This window comes from Mauremys mutica, chromosome 11 (genome assembly GCF_020497125.1).
Source record: "Mauremys mutica isolate MM-2020 ecotype Southern chromosome 11, ASM2049712v1, whole genome shotgun sequence".
NCBI lineage: Eukaryota > Metazoa > Chordata > Testudines > Geoemydidae > Mauremys > Mauremys mutica.
Window position 1 is genome coordinate 14,139,482 of NC_059082.1, and position 21,495 is coordinate 14,160,976.

At 48.7% G+C, this 21,495-nt stretch overlaps 1 protein-coding gene across 8 annotated transcripts in view; it reads right to left on the reverse strand.

The window, feature by feature from the left end:
• Positions 1–21,495, reverse strand: part of NTRK3 (neurotrophic receptor tyrosine kinase 3) — a 327,617-nt gene that overhangs the window by 201,886 nt on the left and 104,236 nt on the right. For all 8 annotated transcript variants that reach the window (XM_044980028.1, XM_044980029.1, XM_044980025.1 and 5 more), the window contains 4 exons: positions 18,135–18,203; positions 5,786–5,943; positions 3,136–3,278; positions 2,330–2,471 (listed from right to left, as the gene is read on the reverse strand). In XM_044980028.1, the coding sequence (XP_044835963.1) occupies positions 2,330–2,471; positions 3,136–3,278; positions 5,786–5,943; positions 18,135–18,203 (512 nt within the window). The remainder of the gene's footprint in view (positions 1–2,329; positions 2,472–3,135; positions 3,279–5,785; positions 5,944–18,134; positions 18,204–21,495) is intronic.

The window sequence follows — 21,495 nt, forward strand, 5'->3', positions numbered from 1 at the left end:
AATGGCCTGCTTCACAGCAGCCTTTTCTCTGGTGTGGAGGACCGAATGGAGTCATGCAGAGAATCAACCGGAAGGGGCACCACTGAGCCACTCTAGCCTCTATAAAAGCAGCACTACAAGCACTGCCAGCTCCATAGGTCTGGGAAACAAGGTCTGAGATCAGATCTTGCATTTGGACCCCTGCAGACCAGCCCAAATTAAGTTTGTAACTGTCCACTTAGCATGCATGTTGTTGTATTCCCCTCCTCACACAATGTCAATGGAGCAGCCTGCTCATGTTAAGTAGGCTTTTGTAGTGCATTGTTATTAATTACACACATGTCTAAAAGGTGCCCCTTGGGGCTCTCTGGTCACATTCAGTAGTTTAGGAATTCTCAGCCATTCAAGCACATATCCCTCAGGACTTCTGAATGGCTGCATGTCCTTGGGGGCTTTGATTGGTTGAACCTCCCTGGGGGAGCTCTGATTGGTTGAATGTCCCCCAGGATTGTTACAATTAGAGGGTGTGTAGCAGGACAGGGATTAAAGCTGGGAGCTCACCTCTATTTAATACATATGCATGGTCCCGTCTCCTGAGGGGCCTCTGCACTGAGGATACCCACGCCTCAAGAATTCAAACTCTGCTCCACCATCGCTGATGAAAACTTAATTACAGCATCACATGTAAGGCCCCAAACACTGAGGCCACAGAGCATGACCAAGGAAGGCCCAGTACTGTGGGGCAAGGATCACAATTTCATAAGATGAAGGCCTTCTATTCTTTGCCAAGCACTCTCCTTTCCCTGGCTCTCACCCCATACTGAGGGCTGGGGTCACACCTCCAGGCAGCCCCTAACTAACAGGAAAGATCCATCAACTTTCCTCTCTGTTTTTTCTAAAGATGGTCAACGTTTCATGTTGTGAAAGTGGAGGAACAGCAATGCCAAAGAGAGAGAGGTAGAGCTGAGAGGAGCCGTGCAAGATTCCCCACTCACAACTCAGCCGATGGACCTCAATCCTGAAACACGGCTGCTAACCCAGAGACTGTGCAGAGTCCTACCCAGCGTGTTTCACCTGTAAGCCTAGGTCAGAATTTAGTTCCATATATCTCTGGGTGAATGACTAGGAGGGTACCAAAGCAATTAGTCACCGATACACCAAAATACCAGCTCTTTTCAGAATGATCACGTTAGAGCAAGTATGGTACAAACTGGCACTGGCTTGCAGGATTCTGGGCATGAAAATTAGCATCAACATGGTGGCACTCAAAGGGTTTGCAGCAAACGACTCCACAGCAAAGCACTTTACCTGTTTCCTTCCAGCTGATCAGATCTGGAACTGTATTAATTTAAGCAACCGAAGCCCCCCCAACCCATCCAAACACACCAAAATTATTTATTTTGGGAGAGACCAGAGAATGATATACCTTTTATTCTCCTTCCAATATTCTATTGTCTACAGTTCTGCCTCATCTCTACAGGCGCCCAATGGTGCCTGCGCTGCATGGGATAACAGGCCATAATTCTCCAGTTTACACAGGTACCAGCAGGGGTTAGGGATGGGGGATTTCCAGACCACAGATTAAGGGCAAATGTTATGGACACAGCAACACATGGTAAGTCCCGGCTGCCTGAGGCAGCAAAGCTGCATAAACTCCTGTTAAGGTCTGGTTTGTATTAAGTTATATTAGGAAGCACACGAAAGTTTAGCTCTCTACAGCCCATAAGTAAATGGTTTTAAAGCCTGTTTGGCACATGTTTACACAGTGTTCACTGATTAACCTGGTAGGCACAGATCTGGGATGAAATCCTGACTCCACTGTAGTCAATGGCAAAACTTCCATTGATTTCAATGAGGCTAGGGGATGAGTGACTCACTTCCAAATGCAGGGAGAAAGTTTTAGCCCCAGCTGGGCATTTCCTCACCCCACTGGATTTTCCAGTGCTGCTTTGTGAATGCAAGTAGCCACTTGAATGTGCCAGTGAGGCATGCAGACACGCTGCTCAGTCCACCAGGTGCCCACCGCACATGTGCAAGTGTGGGACTGGCACACTCACACCGGGAGTATGCCCGTTTCTGCAGGCAAGCTAAAACGGAGAGACGCTGGAGGACAAAGTAACTGGCCCATAATGAAAGCTCTGTACACTTCCTTTTACAATCCTAGAACTGGTCCCTGCCTCAGTCTCCTGCAGCAATTCTGACTCCGTGTCCACACCCTCCATGGCAGCAAATCAAGATGAGCGCAGCATAGCCTGGTGACACACAATTCCCCATGGGAAACACATTCAAATAGTTCCCATGCTCACCCTCCCACCAGACCATGTATAGCCGGCGTCTCCCTGCTACTTACAGTAGACCGTGAGCAGCACGCTGGCATTGGTCATTCCCACCACGTTCTCAGCAATACATGTCAGGAGGAACCCGTTATCCTCACTGGTGACGTTCACCAGGGTCAAATTGATGGCATGAACATTAGTCCAGTTGAGGTTCGTCTGCAAATCCCCAAAAAGAACAATAAGGACAAAACCAACAAATGATGCCGGCCTACCCACCTCCCGGGCCCAGGACCAGAGGATCCCAACACCTGTTTAAAATGCCATGGTCTCTAATAACTGTGGCCAGGCAGGATTTCAGTTTCATGGCACCACGAGCAACACTGTGCACCCACACATTTGGTCCAAGGAAGTTATAATCACAGCTTCTGAAACAATGCTAAGCAGGGTATGTCCCTGCCTCTACTTGCAGTTAAACCACGTTCAGCTGCACCTATTGTTGACACACCATTGTCAGCGATGGATAATTTTGCTTGTGGAGACAGGATAACATGCAACCAAGGGAGTACTGAAGGTGTGAAACGATCAGAGCTGTTTTCCTGCCTGGATTCAATATCTGCACGCCACCCGCTAATACTCTGCTAACCCAGGGTTCCTAATCTGACGCCGGTGTGGACTATACAATCCATTTCAAACAATCACTGCATTTCACTTCTCCCCCGTGGTGATCAACACTCATCCAGCCCTATTAAAATGGAATACAAAGGAAACCAAGACCCGGAAAATTCCCACGGCCAGCACCCCAACTGTTGTGTTGTGTGTTAACACCCTGGCGAGGGACCTTGGCCAGGGCAGTAAATGCCCAGCCACCCAAGCCTCCTACCTGGTGAGTAGTGATGGAGTGCAGATCTGCAACTGTCCAGTCTACGTCAGGCAGCGGCGCGCCTGAGCCATTGCAGGTGATCACCGCGTTCTCACCTTCCCGCACAGTCAGGTTAATGTGGCTGACGCTGATCTCGGGCAGATCTAAGGGAGTCAAACACCAGGACATTTAGGGCACCCTGGCCAGCCAAGACATATGGTAGAGGCACTTGGATTCTGATCCCCATGAGCTCTGTCTCCCAGGCAGGCTTCACCTTACAGCAAAGCAGCCTGCACTGCCCTGTGCTTCCGAATGAAGGAAGGGGAGGGGGAAGTACAGGAGGTGGCAAGTAGCTTGGCCTTCTCGTGCTGGAAGGGATGAGTGACACGGGGGACATCACCAAGTGGATGGATGGATCTTCTCTGTGCTTTCCAATTCTGACACTGCACACAAGTCAGGAAGTTCGGTCCAAGTGCTAGTTGCCGTCCAAACCTATGTTCCTTCCCCCCTTTCCCCCAAGCTCTGGCACCTGTGTCCTGGGCTACTGCAGAGGTCTGGGAGGAATAAATCCGCTTCTAAGGAATCACTGGCAAGAGATCCAGCCTGAGCTAGAACAGGGCACAGAGCTCCTGGCACTGAAGGGGAAGAGAGAGAGTTTCTCTCTAATTTATAACAATCGAGAGAAGATGACCAGGGACGTGTCCTCATATTAACAACATGTCTGCTAATGAAAGACGCTCCTGCTCTTCCCTCCAAGGTGCCAAAGAAATACTGATTTATAGTGGCTCTGACTTACTCCTCTGTCCTGCTGAGTCACCCAGCCACCAAACGCTCACACAGAGTGCAAGAGGCAGCGCCAGCAGCAATACAGAAGGGAGGGTGATACACAGGAGGGTGACCGGACACAGCATGCATAAGGGGGGCAGCGAGGGCTGCAGCATGTGTAAAGGGGGGAGGGAGGGGGCCCTGAATGAACGAGACGGGACTAGAAGGCAACGGGTCAGTGCAACGGCCTCTCTCTTCTGAAGACTTGGGTTCAAACTTGGACTCGGTTCAAAAGTGAATCCAGAGTTATGAGTCTGTTCTTGTTCCTGTGGGATCCCTGAGTCACGGGAGTCTCTAGGAATAGCAACGGTGCTGCAGGTCGGGACTGAGATGTATTGGCAGAACTACGAGGGGAGCCCAAGAGAGGCTGCAATTCACTCTTGTGTAGCATCAACACGGCAGTGGGAGTTGGGCAGGAGCCTGTATGGTGCCCATATTCTGCCACAAGCCACATATCAAACCTGAACTAGCTGCACCACCTGGCAGAACAGAATGCAAGGATAAAGTAAGCCTCACTGGAAAATCCTTTGAGCCATTTGGATGCTTGCCCACTAAATCTCTGAATGAAAGAGTCATCTCAGGAGGAAAGATCTTAGCTGGGCACCTTCTTCTCCTGCTTTCTCTCTCTTTTTTTAGGGATCATTAGGGGTAGGGGGCCAGTGGAGCTGCTCACCTGGTAAACCCAGGAGATTTAAGTACATAAAACACCCTGTTGTTCTCTCACGCCCAATAGCAGTAGGAGTCCCCTCTCCCCCGTTCCTTGCTCATGGAGGATTTTCTAATCATCGAGGATTATTCTTCTCATTTGTGCAGGAAATTATAGTTCTCTCTCAAATCTCTTTAGTTCTCCTACCTGCAGATATTTCAGCCCATTTCCAGGTTTTAATAAAGAAGAGTTAGACTGAAGAGACATTACAAACTTGAAAGCCATATGCCGTATCTCCAGCTGAAAACTGTGTATCTACTGTTGTTACAAGAAACACCCTAACATTCCTAGAATAGAAAGATGTAAAATTTAAAAAAAAAAAAGTTTCTCTTTTTTCCCCCAGACTTTTCATTTGACAGCTCCAAGTCTACAACCTCCTTCACTGCTCTGATCTCGGTACAGGACCTTCCCTAGGTCCTGCTTGCCCGTACCAGCAGTAGTAGAGCTGAAACTGAAAAGGCAGCAGACTTAAGGGTGAACAAAGGGAAAGTGCTGGGAAAAGGGGCGGCCCAGAGCATGTTTGATGTTGCTTATGGGCCCACCCAAAAAGACCAGCAGGGAGCAGAAAGATACACACGCACATGCGCACGCACGCACACACGTAAAACTTTAAGGATCTGCTATTTTAAATGTGCACCAACTGAAAAAAATATTTTTAAAAAAATCAAGCTGCCCGTGTCCCTTTAATACAAGTAGTGTCTGTTAAACAGAAGGATAACCGCATGAAGCATATCCGGTCTCGAACAAATGGACAATTCCTGCTGCTTCAGGCTAAGGCATGGACCAACCACAATGCATCTTGCCTGACGATATTATGCCATTGAGGGAATTTCTTCCCAAACACAGCTGATGGTTAGCTAATGCTCTGAATCATGAGGAATAATATTCCAAGTTCAACTAGAGATGCCATTTGTATTCATAAACTATCCTAATCTCTCAAAAAGATCACTCTTACTTGCCTTGGTATCAGTAAGTTCGATGGGTTAATCATACTCTGTACCAAAAACAGTATCTGGGTTTTCCCCTGTCATTGGGTACTCCTTGTAGGACGGGCAAGGGGAGCAAGGGGGCCCTCCTGGCCTCCTCTCTCTAGAGCCCTGGGAGCAAGGTGAACCAGAGCACACACACGGCTTTCCTTACCACACTGGGTGATGTTCATCTCCTGCAGGGGAATGACAGCAGCCTCCATGTTCATGCAGTACAGCTCCTGTTTCTGCAGGTTTGCTTCACCCTTCTCCTGCCAGAGCTGAATCCAGCGGATGTCACAGCTGCAGTTAAAAAGGTTTCTTTCGAGTGTCCTAGAGAGAGAGAGAGAGAGAGAAAGAAAGAAAGAATGTGAGAAGCAAGGGATGGGGTCAAATAAACAGGGTTAGCATTGGTTATATGGGATCTCCGCAGAATAGCTACTAACTGTAAAAAGGCAGGGTCACTCTTGCCATGTGCTGCGAATCTAAAAGGAGTCTCTACAGACCAGGAGAGATTATGGACTCCTTGGAGCAGCAAGGGGAGAAAAGGAGCACGGGGGTGCAGCTAGTTACTGCACTAGCCTTTTGGCCTTGGAAACCAAGGTTCAAACGCTATCTTGGGGTCGCAAAAAAGAATGTCGTAAGCACTCTCAAGGCCAGATGGGTGTTTGGCTGGAGGGGGAGAAGGCAAGCAGATATGTTGGCAGAGCTTGAAAGGCAGAGAGTGCAAGGGCTGGAATAACAAAGGATACTGAGGTTCAGAATGGAATTGCATTGGTGGAAGGGTGTGTGCACACACATTGGACTGCAAGAATACTGGGTTGAGCTAAAGGAGAATCTCTATTCGATGTTAGCCATATGGGGCAGTTGTTCATTTGTACGCACTCTCCAAACAGACACACACCAATTCAGAGATCTGGGTTTCACAGGAGCCCAGACATGGGACATCCATGTAACTCATTGGAACGCCCCAGGACTACACGGTTGTCACAATGCTCCACCTCATTGCCACCTAGCACAACAAAGGACTGTCTCAAAGGAGCAGACGTGACCCCATTCTCCTAAAGAAATATTTATGTCTTGTGTCATAAGACCCCAGTGCTTGTGGGGGCAGGACCCTTCTGGGGGGGTGTTCAGTCAGTTCAGGGCAGACCTCCAGCAGCGTGTGCTCAATAGATGCTGGCAGCTCTTCTCCTTAATACTGCATCTTCGTGTAATAAAACAACGCTGCTGGTTAACACACAGCACACCAGGCATTTTAATTGAATCAAACAGTGCTGTGCTGGGACCCATTGACCCGGCTGGGAGGGAGCTCTGCCTTTAATATACTTCATTTAAAATACACTGACACACATTTTATATACAGATAATTTTATTATTATTGATTTTCCAGCCTATTAACCAGTTTGTTTACATTTCTGAAAAAAACCCTTGCCATTCCCTTTGGAGACGTGAGGTCACTGGTTCCCACAGGGGGATGAGAACCCAGCCCGGCTTGGCTGGAAGGACGGCCGCTGGGATAAGAAGAGGGAGCCACTTGAGGATGTAACATGGAGTAACATGGGAAAGCGTGTGACATCCCAGGGTACAATCCAGACTAGTGAGGGGCTGTGTCACCCCTGCCCTGTAACCTGGGGTGCTCTTCACAAGGCCGGGCTGCTGTAGCCTCCACCCTGGACTGCTCACAAACAACCTCCAGCGTGTAAGTCATTCCCAGCAATGTCCATGTGTGTGCTGCAGCCAGCCAGCCAGCCAGACCTTGACTCTTACCAGCCTTGGCTATACTGCAGGGTGACCCCAACACACTCCCAGTCCTAGATCTTCCCCCTGAAATACATGTCCTGCACTGCCCAGCCCTTTCCTGGACAGTACAAATATTTTAAGTCCGTTATTCCTTTAAGGGAGCAATATGCCATCTTATGGCCTTAAAAGGTTATCCAGACATTTCAACTTGAATACGCTGGATTAGATAAAACAGTAAAACAAGTTTATTAACAAGATAGATTTTAAGTGAGTACAAGTAATGAGGCATAAAAGTCAGAAATGGTCACAAGAACAATAAAGATAAAATGCAACCAGTGCCTAACTTAACAACCTGTATTAGATTCAAAGCAAAGTTTCCTCACCACATGCTTTCAGCAGTCTTATTGACCAAAGTCTTTAGGTCAGGACCCTTCCTCCAGAATCCAGCTGCTGCTTCCTCTGTGTTTTCAGGTGCTGTGAATGTGATGGACAGGGAGACACAGAGGGGTGTCTTGGGGTGTCTGCTCCTTCCTTTATAGTCTTGTCCCCACTTTGAGAAGCATTTCCAGCTGGGAGCAAAGTGACAGGCAGTCTGTGTGCAAGGGAACTCCATGCTAGGAGTTTTTAAATACCTCACAAGGCAAACCTGGTACAAACATTATTACAATAGTGTGTAGGGTGTGAACACAGGGATATAGTCTGTCACAGAGGGTCTTCAGGACTCAGCCAGAGACATGACAGGATTTCCCAACACAGACGCAACCAGAAGCCAAGAGAAACCAGGAGGTGTAGGAGCTGTGAAGTGCAGACTCAGCCATATGAAAATGGAAGGGTCCTTTCCAACTCTGAAGTTACGAAAGATTCAGCAAGCCCAAAACACCCCACCCAGGGATTCTGCATCTTTGTACCACTGCATACCAGGGGTTGGCCAAGCCAGAGGCACTATGCCAGTACTCCTCTGCTTTCCTCCATCTTGTTCTGAAAAATTTACGTTTTCATTTAAAAAAAAAAAAGCTACATAGCCCCCACCCACACACCGGATTCTGATGGGGTGTACTGCAGAGTTGCTGAAACTCTAAGTGCAAAGAGAGATGGCAAGTTCCCCGTTTTCTCAAAAGATCTTGATCCTGAAACCTGGTGATGTCACTTTCCATGTGCACATTGTTACAGACGATCATTTTGGTGGCCCAACTTGGATGATGGGTGGCATTTCAGGTCTATCCCTCCCTCTCCCCTCACAAGAATCTACACCCTTTAGAATACAGGTGCAAGAGACTGTCATGAGAAAAAAAATCAGGGACCATCAGTAATCTAGCAGAAAAAGGTTTAGAGAAGACAGACCTGCGAACATCATGACTGTCTCAGGGATTTGAGGGCACATGGCATCCTATATTGCATGACTTAAGCATCCTCCCCCACCACTATTATTATCGCTGGTGCCCAAAATAGGCCTTGAATTCACTTCAGCATGGCTGTAGATCTGGAGTCCGCACTCCCCTCGATACATAGGTAACTTCCATCAGTGTGACAGGGAGGGGAGGTCACATGGTGCTGGCTGAGTAGTGGGAAAGCACATGGTTAGGCATTCTGGTCTCTGCTAATAGCAGGTTTGTTAATGTGAGTTACGTCCTGAGACGCAGCAGAGAGGAGGGGGAGACTAGAAGAGAGGGAGAAACTCTACTTGCTGGAAACATGGCTCTGAAATCAGGTTGCCTGCGAGAGCCACCGCCCTCACAGCACTTCAGGGGTAGATTTGTAAGTAACAGAGTGCAGTTTTCTGGCCCATCGATAATGCATGAAGCCCCATGAATAATACAGGAGCAGCACACTTCAAGGTAGAATTTACTAACAACCTGCCCCAGAGTCAGTGATGTAACTCCCCCTAATCATGGCCCCCTGGGGAGCTTTTGCACAAATTAACTCCTCTCATCGACTGGATGCGCCGCACGCCATCAGCAGCTGGCACTTTGCCACTCTGGGGACAGGGCTGCTTTTTAGATACATCTATTGATTCTCCTTTATTTGTGCTTTTCCCAAAAGCGCTCCTGGCTTTGAACCCCTGCTGCCAGGCCAGCTGATTCACAGGAGGGGGAGATACATTCTCTATGCTACAGACAGGGATTTTGATCCCCAAGCTGTTCTGCTCCAGCATCCACTACTCTGTCCATAGTAACTGAAATACGCTTCTTTCTGCTCACTCAACTCCATGCCAGGCCCTATCAAGCCTCACAGCTCATGCCTGACCATTACAAACAATGCCACTTAGAGGCAGCCTTCCCTTCTCTTCTATTTCCCCACAACCACTGTAGCCCATGGACTGTCCCTGTAATAGATCGATCATTCCCCTAAGTGCAGAACAGGGCGGTTATCTGACTCCCTTGACATGTGCCAGGCACCCCAGAGGGGTGATATAAACAACCATTTCCCAGTAAGAAAAATATGGTAGTTGCCCTGCTCGGATACTACAGTGGTAGGATGTCTGCTGTGCTGCCAGGTGTTCCAGTTAGAATTCAGGCACCAGGCCATCCAGCGTTCCAGTGCTTACTGTTAAGAAGGCAGTACTTGCCGGGAACAGTACTTGAGATTAACAGAGCTTTCTCCCTTTGTGCTCAGAGGAAATAGCTCTGGCAACTGCATAGTGCCTATTGGCATATGCTGACTTTTCAATGGCAAACACTGTATGTCCAGCTAGAAGGCACCTACCCAGATGCCTAATGTCACAGATACAACTTCAGACCAAGAGACAATTCATTTATGCCAATACTTTTATCGGGCTTTAAGAAGTCAAGAGGGTGGAAGGAACTGCAGGGCGTATGTCACAAGAATCATAGACATGAAGGGCTGGAAGGGACCTCAAGACATAATCAAGTCCAGCCTCCCTGTGCTGAGGCAAGACCAAGTACATATAGACCATCTCTGATAGGTGTTTGTCCAACCCATTCTTAAAAGCCTCCAATGATGGGAATTCCACAACCTTCCTGTAGTGAGGCCGAATGGCTTTCTTCCAAGCAGGATAGCAAGGGTCCACTACACTCCCCTTGGTGGGTGGAGTCTAGCCTGCCCCACACCCCTCACCGGAAATGCCGGGGCAGGGCCGGAAGTATACGAGGAAGGCCCTTCAGCCCAGTTAGGGCGGAATCCTTGGAGGAGGACGCTCCTGCCGTGCCCAGGAGGGGAACCTACCCCCAGCTGTGCGATAGCCGCAGAAGTGGGAGACCCCACCGAGGCATGGCCTGGACTACCGGCTGCGGTGTACCCTGAGGAGCCTGACGAGCCCTGGGAGCGAGAGGTACCAAACCCCGGGCGGGCAGGCAGGAAGTGGCCCAGGGTCAGCCACGGAGCAGCCGGCTGCGGAGCCATGTGTGGCTCAGTCGGTGTGTTGCGGCTGGATCCCTGCCGACACAGGGGCAGCCAATCCTGCCCCTGCCAGGGCCCTGAGCTGGGTGGAGTAGGGTGGGCCCGCATCCCCCTGCCACCTCACCCCAGGGTGGCTGGCTCCCTACACTGGGCAGGGGAGCTCCCACCCTGAAGAAGGAGCCTCCCTTACCAGCTCCCCTTATAGACGGTTGCTTTTCTGGCTGCCTGAGCCCCGCCCCGGCTGAAGCCAGCCTGGAGAGTGTTTGTTGGCTGGCTGCCTGAGCCTCAAGCCCCAGCCCGCACCAGCTCCACAGACCGTGATCGTCTTACTGGCAGCCAGAGCCCCACCCAGGCCGAAGCCAGCCCCTGTAGCCGGTGTTTAATTGCTAAAGCCTGGCCGTGACCATCTGGTGCCCAGCCCTATTGCAGGGCTGGGAACCAGAGGACCTGGGAGGCCTTGCTCCACCTCGGGTGGAGACAAGGGCCCTAGACTGTTCTGCAACTTCGTGCCTTTGCAGACAGGCCCAAAGGCAACCTGAACGAGTGGCCTCCCTCCAAGCGGGAGAGAAAGGGTCCACTACACTCCCTTGGAAGTCTATTCCAGAACTTAATACCCTTCTAGCTAGAACGTTTTCCCTAGTATCTAACCTCAATCTCCCTCACTGCAGATTAAGCCTTCTTGTCCTTCCTTCTGTGGACATGGAGAACACATCACCATCCTCTTTATAACAGCCCTTAACATACTTGAAGACTGTTCTTATTCTCAGGTTACCCCTGCCCCACCAGTCTTCTTTTCTCAAGATTAAACCATCCCCAGTTTTTTTAACCTTTCTTCAGAGGTCAAGTTTTCTAAACCTATCATTTTTGTTGCCATCCTCTGGACTCTCTCCAAATTGTCCACATCTTTCCTGAACCAAGACACCCAGAATGAGAGCATGAAAGGTGTCAATACCAGAATGACCAAGGGATGCACAGTCATCTCAGAAAACCAAGCTATCCTCCCTGTGAGGCTGCAACTTAGAAAGAGAGGGAACTAAATTTTCTCCACAGCTGCGGTCCCTTTCCTGAGCAGCCTCTGGAAGTTAATTTCACTTAGTTGCCGCCATATGTTTAACAGCCGTATCGGAGCTGCAGCAAGATCTAAAGGCTGAGGGTTCTTTCTCATGAGCTGTATTATGCACGTTTTACTCTAGAAAAAGACAAGAAGATTCAAAGGGCATTTTAGTTTATATATTCAGGCTAGAGGTATTCCCAACCCACGGCCAGGTTACTGCCTCTCGGGAGATGCACAACCATTCTGCTTCCTTAAGACACTTCATTTAAAAAAACAACCCCCAGCTTTGAGAAATCACAACTGCACATGTGTAAGTGAACTGGAATCTAATCTATCAAGTGTATCTACCTTCTAAGCTAAAGGAATGAGCCAGCAAAAGGAGATGGACCCACATGCTGGTCTAGCATATTCCATCCATGGCTGGGCAGGAGAGGAGACACACAGCAGCACAGCACGCACCAAGTGAGCTTTGAGAATGGTTCTAATGGCGCAGGAAGCAGAGGGAATGGGCACAAGTGGGTCTGGCAGTTTCATTCCAGGAGAGAAGAACTGCACCCAGTCTCGGCAGCCAAGTTGGGCTCAGAATTAACACAGCTCATTTTCAGGAAGTCCCACGTGACTACACATGAATGGCGTAGTACAGGGGAAGGGTCTAGGTGGCCAGGAGAGTTGAGGGGCACCTAGGAAGATGATCTCAGAAATATGCAGCAGCAGTTGGTAAGTAGTGAGTCAGCAAAGGATGCCTAATCCCTGCCTACACTAAGTGAATCATAAAGTGTTGCAGCTAGGGTCACCAGAGAGCAAGTGTGAAAAATCGGGATGGGGGTAGGAAGCAATAGGCACCCATAGAAGACAAAGCCTCAAATATCAGGACTGTCCCTATAAAATCAGGACATCGGGTCACTCTAGTTGCAGCTGCCTGGTTCAGCCAAGCCTCCTAACCGCATCCCACAATGCAGTGCCTAGAACGTTTGGAAATTACCTCCGCAACCCTGCTCCCCAAAAAAACCAATGAGCTCTGTGGGGCAGAGGCCTGAGGAGCTCCTGAAGGCACTGGGATGACCATGATTTTAGATGTGTGATCATCTCAAAACTATTCTCTCAAGAATAACGCAGCCGTGTGGGGTACACCGGACCCTCACAGCCTGTCCCTGGTTCGGCGAGCTCACTATACGATTCACCAGTTAAAACAAAAGTGCCTGCAGCAAAGTTCCTAATGGGAAACAGCAGATCTGTGCCTTGTTTCCATTGTCTGCTTTGGGTCTTACAAAATTAGGGTTGAGGTTTTGTATGCTTGCAGCTTAAAGCACTCTCCCAGGTAGGGACTCTGACTCTGCTTTGTTGAGCCTCCAGGTGAATCAGGGTGTCCAGCAAAGAAGGAAAAATATCTGGCTTCATCATTTCAGAATCCCTGGTGGCAGGCAATGGAACAAGAAGGGGAGATTTAATCTACAGAGTGAGGCATGGTGTCTGGTTGCTGAATTAGTCCCCTGCACCCAGCAGGGAGGCCCCTCTTGTGTATAGCCAACTCCATTAGCGTGCCTGTCGGTGGCTATAAGTCCTCAAGCAACGGACACATGTGAAATTAACTTGTGCTCATGATATTAACAGACTCCCTGCTGTGCCCCATTCAGCACCGTCACTTCTCACAACAGCACTATGGAGATGTTTTGCAGGGCAATGAGGCAGCTACAGATTGCTTTAGAAGGACTGGAGGTCTGGGTGAGGGAGGAGTTTCCCGTAACGCCAAGGTTTTATAAAATGAAAGATGCCACTGGATCAAGGAAGGCTTGGATTTCTCACTGCCCTGGGAAGATCAGTTTTGGGGGCAGGTTTTTTACAAAACTTTCCTGAAAGGTCAGCCCCAAGCTCTCCCAGGGCATGACGGAGGAAGCCAGCAGTGACTTCTGGATAACAAGGGCTGTAAGTCTGTTTATGAGCTGTTGCATGTTTTTGAAGCTTCTCTGAGCTCAGCACACTACAGGCTCGCAAGAGCTGCACATCCTTTGGCTAGAGACCTGTCCGTCAAGGTCAGTCTGAGCCTAGGAGAGTTAGGGGTTGACTCACAGCAAGCCATCCCCAGACATGGCTTTTTCCAGGAGTGGAGGAGGTATATTTTGGTACCAAACCTCTTGTTTCTCAAGTCCCTGTGTTGCTGGCTGAAAAGAAGCTGATCAGGACTTTCCTTTGTAATGCACTGGATTGTATTCATACAAAGTCATCCTGCCCCAAGAGGGATCTGCCTTATGTTTGATGCCAAGAACCAGTTGCTCGGTCCTTGTGCCAGCAGGAGTGGGGAACGTGTAGAAATCGTCAATAGGAGATGACCTCTTGCCAATTGCTCTGGGGGAACGGTCAGCTGGGGAGAAGATTGGCTCTGGCCACCGACAAAGAAGTCCTAGCCTGCAAAAAGCTACTCATTCCTGCAAGGAGGCTGTTGGTTCCACATGCCTAAACGGCAGAAACAAACACACTGAAGCTTGGAGTTCCTCAGGAAATTCCCATATGTCAGCCAGATCTTACGGGCAGCATGATCCTGGTATTACTATTTCCGTGCTCTCTCCTCTCCTGTGTTTGCTGTGAATGGCTTCATCAGACCTGACGTTCCCTAGTGCTCTCCATTTCATGTCATGTGCATTGCAGTGCCTCTCCTCCCAATCCTCCCCAAGGAGCTGTTTCTCCCTGTCACAGTTTCAGGGTAACTGCACCTGTATTTCCTCCTCCATGGTCCCTTGAGGGCTTCCAGCTGCGACCTCTCCTGGACGGAGACCTGCATCTCACTCCCCTCTGACTGGGACCTTTGAGACTGCACAGCTTCATGATGTACACAGATCCCGGCAGCAAGCCAGTCTCCCTAAATGGCCAGTGCCTGCACTTTGCTCTCTCCCCAAGCTGTGTGTGGCCAGCCGCTATAAGTTAACACACAGCTCCTTCTAAATAAGAACATTTATTCTGAAAGTCAAAGTATTACAAAGAAAGCACACAAAAACACAAGGAAAGCACCTACATGAATACTAAAAGTTTACCGGGGTCACCCCAACTCCAACATAGGGCTCTGGCAGCTGTCAGTCCTTGAACTCCCATAGCTGGGTTTTCCCTGGGCTCACATCAATCTTTAAATTGAAACCAGAACTAAAGCTAGGCAGAGCAGCTACTTCGTTATACAGCTCAGGCCTTTGATCTTCAGTCTCTGGGAACAGGCAATCACAGGTTGATGGCCCTCTCCTCAAGGTGTAACTCCAAAAAGCTGGGTTCTTGCAAAACCGGAGTTGTGGCAATTGCCTTAAAAACTCCCCCAGGTATTCCCCAGGAAAGCCATTTAACACAGATTGTCCCAAAGAGCCAAGGCCTGTCTGGCACATTTTAGTCGAGTCATTTGAACTCTTTACACTGCCCAGGTCTCCAATCAGTCACATTCCCACCATTACCTTTACCGCTTGCTCCACTTCTTTCAGCTGGCCCCCTGGGGGCATCTTTACCTGCACTGACATTTCTGCCTCTTGATGCCCTGAAATGCTAACAGATCATTTTTGCCTGGTTATGTTCAACTGACAAGCCCCTCCTACCAGCTGGGGCTGTCTACTCTGCCGGATGTCCTCTTGGTAACCACCACTTCATCTTTGGCCTTAAGCAGCAGCAGCTGTTGCCATTAGAAGACCAGCTTGTCCCCATCTCATCTTCCTATATTCCCATCACTCTGGAGGATAGTACACATCATGCAAACATGTGTTCTTGTGTCTTCTGTAATATTTCTCCTACCTCCCCAAGGCCTTGCAGAGCTCATACAGCTCAACCTGCCTTTCTCACGCTTGCTGTCTCTCTGCATTTATCTTCTCGTTTCATTACTTTCTTCCTTTCAAGAGAGATTTGGCTCACCTTCAAGTTCTTAGCAAACCTCACACTGCAGCTTTCTCTCTAGCTTCCACCAGTACAACACTGTCACCTTGTGTGGACTGTGTATTCCACCTCCCTCCCAAGTCTCGTAACCCATCTTGTAGCTTGACATGACATAAATGTCTTCTACTGGCTGAGCCTCTAGGGATTTTTAAGTGTTATGTTTCTCCTGGACCATCTGTCCTTAACCTCTCCCCAACATGCTAGAGATTTATTCCCCATTGCACTCATCTTGCCCTCCGAGCTTTAGGGGTCAACCCTGTGAGCAATATTTTTATTCTGTTCTCTCTTTCCCCCTCACTCTCTAGCATCTTCGCATTCACAATTATTCAGCCTTGTAGTTTGATTTCCACCCCTTTCAGTCTTCTCTCAACCCAGGCTACCCTCGTCCCTATCCCAGCGGAGGTGCTCAAAGCACACCTCCCGCCAACACTGGTACTCTCACAGCCAGCTAAGAAAGATTCCCCTCTCTCTTCCAGGCTTCCTGGAGCAGCATCCCTGTCCTATCCTACTGCTGACCACCAGCCTGGCCACTGTCCAGCTGGACAGAGAGTTGTTGCTGAGCAGGATCCCATCTGGAAACTTCTGTTTATCTGAACTGTATGCTGATTGTATGCTGATTCTGATTCGGCTCAAAGGAACTCATCCCCCATAGGCATAACTGGCATAACTCTCAATGAAAGATGGGTTTTTTCATGTTCGGATCCACTTTGATAGCTTGAGGAGCACACACTTGGGAGCTAATACTTTCCCAGCACTAGAGGCCTGAAGCTTTATAAGGGATAGCTAACACCACACCGCTTCATAACAGCAGTGCCATTTCCCCGCTTCTTTGATCCCCAGCAACCTCATCCATGTTACTTCTCCCACCAGCCAAGGCTCACTACCTCCTAGAAAACCACTCTGCAAGAGGCTCCAAAGGGAACTGGCCGGTTTACACCACTTCCATTCTCTTCCTTCATATAGCTCACCTGATCATCAGCCCTTTGAGTAATGGTCATGAGCTACCCTGCTGCCACAACATGAAGCAAGCGCAACCAGATCAAAATCTCTGTTGTAGGGCAAGAAAGAGGATTCTTGGCTAATTTTTTGCTGCCCAAATATGAAGGATCCTCAGTTTCCATCATTGTTGGTGTTGGCCTGATGTGGGGTTGTAGATATGTGGGATATACTTGAAGTGCAATATAACCAAATGGGACAGAACCATTTAAAAAGAAATTAATATTGAGAGTATTTACACTGATCTGCAGCATACCCCATTCTAGCCCTTGACTCCAAAGATTTTTGCAAAAGCACCCCAGTCCTGATCTGCAGCACCCCCCGTTATCCCAGCCCCGGACTTTTCCCCACAACTCTGCCAATGCACCTCAGTCCTGACCTGCAGCCCCCCTGCTCTTCCATTCCTGGGCCTCTCTTGGCTAGCAACCGCTAATCTGAATTGTGCCAGATGGTGCAATGAGAACAAATGGAAACCTAAGACTACAAGCCACTCACCTCTTTTAAACTTGAAACCTGAGCCAGGACTTGGAACTCTTCTGAGCTGCAATCAGTGCAGAGATTAATTCCAAATCCAGCGTTTAACTCTGAGCCAGATTCCCCATCGGATGGGTATTTCTTTATTTTCTAATATCACTATTAGTATTTTTCATTTAACAATTTGACAGAAATAAAATACACTGCAGTAACAGTGGTGATAACACATTTACTCCCACTTGAGAGACTGTCATTATTCTTTCATAAGTCACTTCTAGCTTACAACTGTATTGATCACAGGTGAGGATGAATGGGATATCCCATGATCCTCTGGGATAAATCGTACTTTTTTTTTATATCCACTGAACAACTATTTCTAAAACACAACAAAACAGGTCACCAGGGCAGTGCTCCATTGATTTCATGTCCACTTACTCTTCAGACACAGTGGAGCATGCTTTATCAATAATTCAGTGGGCTGCAGCCCTCAGGTGACCCAGGAGAGATACTCGCCTCTCGTCCACACAGGATCTGGCAGGTGCCTTGGTTACTCAAGAGCCAGGGAGTGACTCGCCATTACAGCCACCATCGCCTACGAAATGCACCCCTCCACACTTGGATGACCCTTGCCTACAACCAACCATAGCCTGCAAATGAATGGGAGTGGAGGACTCTTCCCATCTCACAGAGTCTGGCCCTTACGGAGGTCCACTTAAAATCTGGCCTTGCATTTAGCCAAACAGTTATAAGCCCAGAAATGGCTTTATCATCAGCCCCAAACGTCAGTTCACAAGATGTTATGAAGTTAACAGAGAAGCAGAAGGGCTCTGGTGCTTCCATGCCCAGGAACCGCTTCCAGAATTCACTCTGCCCTCTGGGATTTTAGAAAATTATTCACACTCATACATCATAGGTGTCAAAATTAATCTTTTGGGGGGGGGGATTTCTGTACCCCTCTCCCACCCACCCCCCTCCCAGGAGATCCCTCCAGGATGGAACTTACAATTCAGAAAGTTTCAGTGTCTGGAAGAGTTGCCATGACAGTGTGGTAAGCCGGTTATCGGAGAGGTTTCTGAAAATGAACAAGAGAAAGAATTCATGGTGAATAATTCCCTCTGCACCAGACCCTATGGGGTTCCTCAGAGCTCATCATTTTCCTCTACAGTTTACAGCTACAGGGAGGATATCAAGTTGTCTAAGGCCCCAACTCAAGGTTTAGTAAAAATATTTTAATTGACACTGAATGTGGATAGAAGACTTCCTCTTCCTTTTTGTGAAAACAGTCCATATTCTGTTGCAATGTGAAAAACACAAAGAGAATAATTCCCTGCAACTATACCTGAGAACCAGAAAGGGAACCAGCTACAAACAGAAAGGAAAACTGATCGACCCAGTTACACTCTCCAAACTCAAGTGAAATACAAGAGATAAACAAACTGCATGGTAAGAAATAAATACTAATCTTTGGAATTATTTCATCTGTGACTGTCTAAAGTGTTAACAGGAACGCAGAGAAGGGAAATTTGAAAACAGGATTTGTATATTTGTTTTCCCATTTCACACCAAAAGGAATTGCTGCTGTATCAACTAAGAGCAACCACCTCCTAGCACTACTCCACCCCAAACTACAGAAATGGGACCTCTTCTCTCTCTGGGAACATTTTACAAACCAGTGCCCACGTCTACTGAGCCAAGTAAAAGGAGAGAGGAAAAAAAAAAGAGCTGGAGATGGGAGAGAGCGCAAACAGGGGTCAAAGACTAGCTCAGAGAGGACAGAGACAGAGTATGAGAAAGAGAAAAAGAAAGAGAAAAAGAGAAAGACACACACAGAGACGGAAGGGTCGTCTGTATTTTATTATTGATTCATTTTAAGGTGACGGGGAAAACAAAGAACCTAAATTTCATAAAAGGCAAAATGTTCAGTAGATCCTCAACCCACGCTCAAAAAAAAAAAAAGTTAGTAACCTTCCATAACTTGTTCTTTGAGGTGCGCTGCTTGTGTCCATTCCATGTTAGGTGTGTGCGCGTGCCCACGTGCATGGCTGCCAGAGATTTTTCCCTTCCTGGTATCCGTAGGGCCAGCTCTGGGGCCCTCTGGAGCCCTGTGCTCGTGCGCCAGTATACGAGGCACTGCTGGCCCTGTGGCCTCTCAGTTCCTTCTTGCCATCAACTCCGACTCACGGAATGGACATGAGCAACACATCTCAAAGCACAGCAGTTACGGAAGGTTAGTAACCGTTTTTTCTCCTTTCAGTGCTTGCTCATGGTGATTCCATGTTAGGTGACTCCCAAGCAGTATCCCTGGAGGTGGGCTCAGAGTTCACGGATGTGCTGGTTGCAAAACCTTCTGTTGAAGCTGGAGTCGTCCCGAGCCTGCTGGGTGATGGCATAATGGGACACAAAGGTACGGACTGAAGACCAGGTAGCGGCTCTGCAGAAGTCTTGAATTGGCACCTATCTTTAAGGTGCGTCTCTCCCAAACACTTCCAACGGCTTGCATGGTGGTCACTGACAGGCATAGGTTTATGGCAAGCGGAACACGGTTTGAAGCCCAGGAACCAGGGCCAGCCCCGTCCTTGGGACGACATCCCTAAGGGAACCACTAACTAACTGTAACTTACTAACTATTAAATACTAACTCTATGAACAACTATATACACAAGAAACTATGAAGGAGAACCACTATAAGCGCTTGCAGTCGCAAGAGGAAAGGTGTTCCAGCAACCGCCCCAGGCAATAAGAAGGAACTGATAGGGCGCAGGGCTGCAGCACGTCATATACCAGCCCATGAGCATGAGCTCCAGAGCTGGCCCTATGGATATCAGTAAGGCAAAAATCTCCGGCAGCCATGCACGTGGGCACGCACTTACCTAACATGGAACTGACATGAGCAAGCACTCGAAGAAGAATTAGGCCTCACCGCTTTGCACATCAAAGCTACACATCTGGCAGCTCAGTCTACACACACAAATTCAGCTCGCACCTGCAAGCTGAAGGTTTTGCACCTGCAACAACTTGAGCATGAAAAACCACAGCTGCAGAAACTAGGGGCAAAAGCTCCAAACCATTAATCATCAGCGTGAGTGATCATAAAGCCTCCTCCTAATTACAGCTGAATTAACTCTGCCTTCTCATCTTCCCAACCAAACTCCCATTTTATAGCAAGAACCAAGAGGTAGGGGTGGATCACAGGCAAATCCCAAGTTTAGGCTTCAATTGGAAGTTCAGCAATAAACTTCAGTAACCCCTAAAGTCATCATCTGGCTTTTTAAGTCACACCCCAGCACAGTGAAGGCTGAGATTTGGGGTCCCACACCCGGAGTGCAGAGACAGCAATCAATATCTGCCCAGGAGAAGCTTTGGTTTGGGAGCCCATTCCTGTAGCGCTGCTAGTAGGGGAGAGCCCGCTGCATGGGGAGGAACGGGAAGCCAGCTCCATCGCTGCATGCCAGCAACGAACGTCCAGTGAACAGGATTTGCAGAGTAAAGTTGCTTCAGGACTGTCTTTCCCCGTTCTCAGCAGTGGGGTTCCGCACCCTTATTAATCACCAATAGCACCTCTCTCCTTGATCTCCCTCCCTCCCTTTAAAGCACTGACCCTTTTCTGTCTCTCATGCCACTCAACCCCTTCCTCATCCTCTAATTTCCCTCCCCTTTGCTGGCCCATCTGAATCATCATTGCCCTGGTCACCTATGCCTGGGCAGGCATGGCAATTTATCAGCTATGACAATGGTTCCTTGGCTGCAGAGATCATTCATGCTGTGACCTTATTCACGGAGAATGGTGACGAAGAGCAAGAGACATGAACTAGAGACCCAGAGCCTCATTAAATCTGCAGCCAGCTAAAGAGGAAATATGGGGCAAGAGGAGGAGGTGGCACGAAGGCAGCTCCAGGCAGCCAAGTTTGCTATAGGCCAAGCACGAGGATCCCCATCAGACTCAGGGAAATGGGATAAGCACGAGGCAGCATTGAGAGCGGACACGGAGAGGCACTGACTTCGGCTCTACGTAGGTTTGATACAGGAGGGAGGCTGAAGGGTTTGGGCTATTAGATTCATTTGGCTCTTACTCTCAGAATAAGAAAGCAATATACAGTGAGGCCAGGTGTTTAGTGCTAAGGGTGATAAATGGGATGGGTCCCACAAATCCAAACTGATCTTTTTTGGATACAGGAGTCTCTGAAGGAGTTTTACCTTTCCAGATTGGAAGAACTCCTCACAATCTTCCTCACAAAGCCCCTGGAAACCTGCCGGCTCCGTGTCTCTGCCCAACCAGCCCACTTGAGACACCCTGGCCTCTGCAACGCGACCTGCCTGAAGGATGCTGCAATGACAAGCCAGTGTGCCATCCAGCCTCCAGGAGA